This window comes from Austrofundulus limnaeus, unplaced genomic scaffold, assembly GCF_001266775.1.
Source record: "Austrofundulus limnaeus strain Quisiro unplaced genomic scaffold, Austrofundulus_limnaeus-1.0 Scaffold36, whole genome shotgun sequence".
In the NCBI taxonomy this organism is placed as follows: domain Eukaryota; kingdom Metazoa; phylum Chordata; class Actinopteri; order Cyprinodontiformes; family Rivulidae; genus Austrofundulus; species Austrofundulus limnaeus.
The window spans coordinates 1,598,054-1,605,626 of NW_013952438.1; the positions used below are offsets into that span (position 1 = coordinate 1,598,054).

Consider the following 7,573-nt stretch of genomic DNA (forward strand, 5'->3'; position numbering starts at 1 on the left):
TGTGTGTGTGTGTGTGTGTGTGTGTGTGTGTGTGTGTGTGTGTGTGTGTGTGTTTTAATGCTTTATCTGTTTTTGAATACATCACAAATGTATTTCTTTAACTGTCAGTTTATAAGTGCATGTTGATAAAAGAAACCACAGTTTATTTTACAGTAGTTATCCAAGCAGTATGCAAATTAGTAAAGTTAGCTGTAGGGGATGTTTTGGAATGGAAAGCTGTTAGTTGGCCAGTGTCCAGAGTTCTTCATTAAACTTTGGCATCTGGCCTCACGTTAAGGTATTAAGACTGGATTACCATGTCTGTAGAAAGTTCCTCTCAGTTATTCTAGGACATCTTTCTCTTTTTAAAATAAAAAATAAATGTGTTACCTGGATGGGTAAAAATGCGCTGTTCTTATTGTACTCATGTGGTCCTCAATTTTTTTTCTCCAACATTAAATTGTAATCATAAATGGGACGCCAGCGTTTGTTAGAAAGCAGCTGTCAGAGTATCAAAGTTTTCTATTTTATTATTATTTTTTTAGAATGGTTGTATGACTGACTGGATGCTTCTATCAACACCACCTGCATAAGGCAGACATTTACACTATATGTTGTTTTCCAGAAAGCTGTGAGGAGATTTTCCTGTGATGGTTTGCCATCAGCCACAACACAGATGACTGTAGCAGCCACAAGGATTTGATCGGATTGAATTTGTAGGAGAGAGTGGAATAGAGGCGGAGACAGGGATTATTGAGGCTTAGGGCTGTTAATGCCTTGCACTCAGTAGTTCTCTTCTATGCGTTGCTTGTTTGTGCACGCAGAGAAGATGATAGATGGCTTTTCTGTGTTTGGCAGGATGATGACCATGAAGTCACTGGATACTTGGTGTGTCTGTGATATATTTTTTGCTCTCAGTTGAAGTGTGTGAATGTCAAAGATCCAAGGCTTCATGAAGGACCCGTGTCGTGTTTGTGGTGTTCGTCTGGTAGGAAGTCAGTGTCGCTGGATCTTTAGCGCATCAGGGAAGAGGAAGCTGCAAGTCATCCTGTCCCATGTGCTGGGCCGGGAGGTGATTCGTGATGGCCGTGGAGAGTTCCTCTGTGGGAAATGTGTTTTCCAGTTGGAGAAGGTGGTTCAGTTTGACATTAACATCGGCAAGCTGCAGGATGAGCACAGCAGTCAGATCCAGAAACTGCAGGCAGAGAAAGAACACCTGATCCAGTGCATCCGCCATGTCTACAGCAAAAACAACTCAGGAACTAAGCCCAGGTGGAGCGCCAGCTCCAAGGCTTTGCTAAGGTCCTCTGGGGCAGGTAGTCCTGATGATGAAGCCTCGTGTCATGAAGGTCTGCAGTATATGGAACGTGAGAGTGCTGAGGGGGAGAACCGCATTAGAAGGTGTGTGAGTCTGGATAGAATTGTCAGTAAAGGGGTGTTACCTCCACGCTCAAGTCTTCGTAGCAGCAGACCAGGATCTGCAGCAGGGCTTGATGGCTTTATGAAGAATATTGGACTCGCAGGCACTCGTCACTCTTCACAGAGCATGTACCTTGACCTGGTCCAACGTAAGGGCCCACTATCCAAACATAGATTCAAAGCTCGCTCCACATCTCTGCAGTCACTGAGTCAAGACTTTCCCTTAGACACACTTCTTGACCCTCCACACAAACGAAAACTGATAGAGCCCAAGGTGTTTGCTGCTGCTGGATGTGGAACTACCAATGATCCAAGAAGAAAAGTTCAGCCAAAAATACTGCTCCACAACTCCTCAAGTCAGCCACCTATACTCTCTGATGTGATCCAAATCCTGCGTTGCATCTCCAGACAACACTTGTCTGCCCCTGCAGGCAGTCGTATTCCTGTACTGAAGAGGTTAAATGTTAGCTCTGTCATTACCAGAGCCAAATTCAGATATAGAGAGGCAGAATGGAAGTTTCTTCATGACCTTGCAGAGGAATTTAATGATGAGTATGCTCCTGTCAGAGGAAAGGTAGTTAATGTCCTTCTTCTTTGTGGGTAGATCTCTGTACTTGTGATCTAAAATGTGACAGACAAATGCTTTGTTGCTTAATGCTGTTTTGTTTTTTTCTCCTTTCATGTGTGCATTTTTGGAATTACTAAGAAGGTTAACATTATGAGATTAGAGTCCATCAACAAAATGCTTACTGAGGAGCTCAATCATATAAAAAACACCAATGAAAATCTGACAAAAACATTGGAAGATTCTGAGAATCAAAACAAGGTAAACAATATTATTCCAAAATATACATTTTCTTAGCTCAAATGAAAAGTTGTTTTGTATGAAATTTCATGCTGCTTAATATCAACAGAGCCTGTCGGTTAAGTTAGAGGAGAAGGAGAATGAACTAGACTCTGAGAAGAAAAATGCATTGAAGCGAGATAAAACAATCCAGGGCCTTACACAGGTCCTCGGAAAAAAGGAAAAAGAGGTAAGAAAAAAAATGTTTTTTTGAACAAACTTAATGTAATTTAGAATGAAAGACATAATTATTAATATTTTACAGTCAGTATGCTGTACCATCCATTGTTCTAAAAGGGATTTTGTTTGTATGTTCTACAGATTGAGGAACTTTGTCAGCAGATTGAAGACAGAGATGATGCTTTGACCAAGGCTAGAGAGGCAGCACATAAAGCCCAACTACAGAAATATCAGGCAAGTCGTGAGCACTAACGAAGCATCCACATTTAATTCAACATGTCAGCGTCATCTGAACGTTTATGGCTCACTGCTCCATGTGTGCCTGTATATTCATTAAGATAGCTTAAATTTAAGAATATTAAATATAAACAAACTTGGCTTGTTTTCCTCAGGGAGCTGAAGAGCACCAAAGCTTGTTGATGGAAAAACAAACAGAGTTGGCTCAACTTCAAGGGGAGCACCATGTCAAGATTCTTGAAGCTCAAAAACTTCAACGTGGCCTGGACAGGAAAGAACAAGAGCTGGCTGACTTACAGCAAACCAAGGACCAGCTAGAGGTGGAACTGGAAGACCTGCAACAACAGAAGAAGAAAGGAGACAAAGCCCTAAATGTAAAATAGTTTAATGTTGTCTACAGGGTTGGGCAGTATTGATTTTTCATACCACAGTAAAACCTTCAGAAAATATTGCAGTATACAGTATTATTGGGAGGGGTGGGGGGGTCGCATGATTGGTCAAGTGTTGAGTAATTAATAATTAATGGAGAAACTGAGCATTTACGAACGTATAGAACCAGAGAGAGGCATGGGAAAAAACTCTGCTGTTCTGACACTGCCTGTCACTCAATTAATCTGNCCCCATAAAAGAATGTTTTACATTCTAGTTTTCATGGTAGCCTTGTGGAAATTCACGAGATATTTGGCGCATCACTTCAAGTGACTACTACACTACTACTGTCATCATTTTTATATACCTTCACCATATTTTTTACATAATTACCGTCCAAGACTAGTTGTCTGTTTTTTGTTTTCAGAAAATATTGTGAACAGTCTCATCTGCTCTCTATAATTTTTTTCTCAAGGATCTTAACAATCATCTGAAGAAGCTAAATGGTGAGATGAAGGAAAGGGAGAGTGCTCTTGAGCAGCAGTACCAGGAGCTGCTGGACCAGACAAAAAGAAAGCTGCAGACTCATGAAGCCACCATCCAGAGACTTACAACAACCCTGGCTGATAAAGAGCAGCAGCTACAAGTAAAATGACTTCTACAGATTTTCACCAAAAGATGAAATCTCTCTTTTTATTGTTTACACATTTCTTTATCGTTTACTTGAACATAATTTTTAACAATGTCATGCCATGTTTAACAGGAGTACATAAACATGATCAGAGACTTGGAGCAAAGCAAAAGTCCTGGCAGTAATGACAGCATGCTTAACAAACTGCGGCAAAGGCTGAAAGAAAAAGAAAATGCTCTGGGTTGGAATTTTTTGGTTTTTTTTTTTTTTTTTTTTTTTTTTTTTTTGTGACGGTCTTTGGGTTGACTGATTTGATTCAATCATTTTTATGTTTGCTTTATTACAGCAAGCACTGGATGAGAAATTTGCTGCTGTCGAGGAGAAAGACAACGAGATTCACCAGCTGCAGCTGTTACTAAGAGAAAAGGAAAGGGACTTGGATAGACTGAATAATTTACTCACTCATAATGAGGAAACCATTAATGTAAGTAGTTTTAATCTTGTTTGAGAAAAAATTGAAGCTAAAATCAAGTAAAAAATATACTGTTTTGAGTTTTTCTTTATTATTATTATTTTTTTTTTTCTTAAACAGAATTTCGACAGCGTAATCAAGGAGAAGGATGTGGAGCTGCAGCATCTTGCAAACACTTTAAAGAACCTCCAGAGAGCCAAGCAAGATGTAGAAGATAACTTAAACAGATCTCTGAGAGAGAAAGACTCTATCATCAACCAGCTGCAGCTCTCGTTGGAGGGAAAGTCAAAAGATATGGAAGTTAGTTTGCAAATTTCTGTTTCACATCCCTTCAGCTGTATGTTCAGTCACTGTGCTTGTGTTCAACGTGTTATCACCTCAGCTGTGTCCTGAGGTGCTTCTGCGTTTTTCTCTAAATCTGCCACTGTTTGTAGGAAATGTCTGAATCAATGCTGAACCAGTCACAGACACGTGAACGGGACCTCGCTGAGCAAATGGGCCAGAGGTTAAAGGTCACAGAGGCCATGTTGGCTGAGGCTGTGAAAGCCAGAGAAAGACTAGTAGCTGACAATGAGAGTGCCGTGGAAGGACTGTTGGCTACAATTAGCAGCAAGGATCAACTTCTTAAGGTCAGTATTTACCCACAGAATGCTTACAGATCTCTATAGAAATTTTATGTTTGAAAGAAACTTGATAAATAAGAAAATCATAAAATAATGTGTGCAAATTAAGCATAAAGACAGCTCAAATATATATTTTTATACTGACATTGATACAAATAAACATAAATATGTGCAGCAGAGGAAGACCTCTTAACTTGTTTCTTTGATCTGCTGTTCTGTTCCCAAGGAGTCTGCTGAGCATTTTAACCGCATGCTGTCTGAACGTGCGCAAGAGATTCAGGAACTGAAGAAGCAGCTGACTGAGAAGCAACAGGAGCTTGCTAATGCCGAGAAGCAAAGCTCCTCAACAGCCCAGAAGAGTTATTTAGAGACGTCAGAACTCAAAGCTCTTCTTGCAGAAAAAGACAGCCTCATTGACGTAAGATCCTCAGGGATTTATCTCGTTCTGCTTTTCAGCTGTGCTTCACTTAGAATATTGCCATGGAGGTGTTAATTTATCCAAAGAGGATAGAACAGTTTTACCTCCATTATCTGTCCAGAGTTTTTCTAACATGTTAGATTTTCTTGCATTTTAATATTAAAACCTGCAGAAGCTTCTGCAGCGTGGTCAGGAGAGGGACCAGTTCCTGGCAGAGATGAGTCAGAAGGTGGAGCACGATCATGTTTTAGAGCTCAGACAAACCATCCAGATCATGCAAGAACAGCTGGATGAAAGGGAAGGTGAGTCTATAAAACTTTAAACACTGGATATTTAAAGATCATGTTGCTCTAACATTTTTTTTTCTTATAAACTGAAGCTGAGCTGTCCAGGAGAAACAGTGAGGATAATCAGGAAAACTATCTGCCTTCCAAGAAAACAGTTGTTGTCCTGAAGGAGGAGTTGGCACAGAAAACTGAAGCACTCAACAAAGCTCTGAAAAGAGAAAATGAACTGAAGGTTAGTGAGTGCAATTAGGTTCTTATGCCCATGATTAAAATTGAGTTATTCAGAGTGTTTTAAATTGTATTTCCATTCTTTTATTTTCAGATTTCTCTTGCTGACCTCCAGTCATTACTGTCTGAGCTTGAGGGTCGCAGTGAAGGTCAGGCTGCTAACATTGAGTCATTGACTGCCACTTTGAAAACCAAGGAGGAAATTATCAATGTAAGCTGCTTCTATTCAGGGGCAAACTGGGGTCTTTCATTGCTTTGCTCTAGGTGAAATTTAAACGTAGTAGACTTGTTTTCAACTGAGCAAAAAGTTTTTAATGATCAATTTGTTACTTTAAACAGGTTCTCCACCAGCGTCTCGGTCAGGGAGGTCACTGTCGAGCTGACAACATCCAGGACTGTGTGATTGGCTCTGGTGTAGAGAGGTCCTTACCGGAACTCCCTCAGAGAGAGAGAACGATGATAGGAGGAGATAGCCAGCAAGAAGTAAAGATTTGTTTACTTTCCAATATAAAATATAACAATGCTTTAGATTTAGTGCTCTGCTTTTAATACAAACTTTTTCCCCATAGACTGTACCCAGCTTTGTGGTCTTGCAGCAAGAGCATGAAGCTCTGAACAGAGCCGTTAGAGCAGAACAGCAGCTCTACTCCAGCTTGGTTAGGACTGTGAAGGAGCAGGACAGGTAGGGGGTGCAACATGGTGGGGTCAGCAGAAAGTTAAATGAATCATTTGTTGACATGTGTGACCTAATTTAGGTTGTGAGAATAAACTTCAACTCTGTTGATGCTTCCATGATTTGCAGTGCTCAGCGTCTTCACGCTCTGCAGCTGGAACTGACAGCTGTGCAGCTTCTCAGGCAGCAGCTAGAAGACAGCATCAAAACTAATGAGGAGCTGAGGGATGACTTGGAGCGGGAGATACATAAGGCCAAACTCAGAGAAGGTGCAGTGCAAACACACTGGGTTGTTGATGAGCATGGCAACTAAAAATATATTAAGAAAAAAAAAAAAAACAAGTATGTAAAAATATCAGAATCTATGTCTGGAGCTACACAGGATCATGCATCTCTTGGTTTTTAATTTTTATTCTCAGTGCTTGTATTCAAATGTTGCATCTGGTTGACTAGCTCATGTCCCTCATCTTCTCACTCTTTGGACACACTTGCTCTCTCACTTGTTTCTGTGGTCGTTTGTCCACTTCTCTTGACTTCATTACTTTCTCATCTGCATGTTTTTTTGTTTGTACCAAAATTGCAAATCATTTCTTTGTTGCTAAGTAAATGTATGTTTTGCCATCTTCACCATCTCCACTGTCTGTTCTTTAATCAAATAATAAATAAAGGCTACTGTTAGCCTGTCCTCTCTGTTTCTCACTGTCAGCATGCTGTCTGCTTGTTTTTGACTGTCCATTTAAAGTATTTGTCAAGGCATGACCTCTCTAACAGCTGTCTGCTTACCTAACTCTTCCACCCATCTGTTGCACGATTTCAGTTTTAGCCACATAACTACGTTATTACATAAGACAAGAAAAAAAAAGGTTTTGAAATAGTCTTCTGATAAAACCACATAATGGAAATTCACCTAAAGATGAATATTACCAAAGTCAGTCCTAATTCAGAAAATACTGTGACTTCTGTACTCAAACTTCAGACAGATTGTTTCTGGCACCGAGGTCGCCTTAACAGAACTCCTGTGTCTGTTCCCATTAACGTGTGTGTGCGTGTGTGTGGTCACGCCAGCGTGCATGTTGGGTTTAAGCTCCTCCCACATTACTTTTCACAGAGCGCCAGGTGTATAAGTAGGTCAACTGTAAGTAATGTGCTCCAATTATAGTCTCGCTGCCTGTAACTCAGGCAGAGGGGTTTAATTGGCTTGGATGAATATATA

At 40.3% G+C, this 7,573-nt stretch overlaps 1 protein-coding gene across 1 annotated transcript in view; it reads left to right on the forward strand.

Moving 5' to 3' along the window:
• cdk5rap2 (CDK5 regulatory subunit associated protein 2) overlaps positions 1-7,573 on the forward strand; it is a gene marked incomplete in the record, with an annotated part of 35,202 nt that overhangs the window by 11,383 nt on the left and 16,246 nt on the right. The window contains 16 exon segments of the mRNA XM_014006550.1: positions 2,110-2,224; positions 2,313-2,432; positions 2,564-2,656; positions 2,815-3,033; positions 3,504-3,674; positions 3,792-3,900; positions 4,004-4,143; positions 4,252-4,431; positions 4,566-4,760; positions 4,981-5,172; positions 5,345-5,474; positions 5,552-5,691; positions 5,782-5,898; positions 6,027-6,170; positions 6,257-6,369; positions 6,490-6,629. Coding sequence (XP_013862004.1) covers positions 2,110-2,224; positions 2,313-2,432; positions 2,564-2,656; positions 2,815-3,033; positions 3,504-3,674; positions 3,792-3,900; positions 4,004-4,143; positions 4,252-4,431; positions 4,566-4,760; positions 4,981-5,172; positions 5,345-5,474; positions 5,552-5,691; positions 5,782-5,898; positions 6,027-6,170; positions 6,257-6,369; positions 6,490-6,629 — 2,318 coding nt within the window.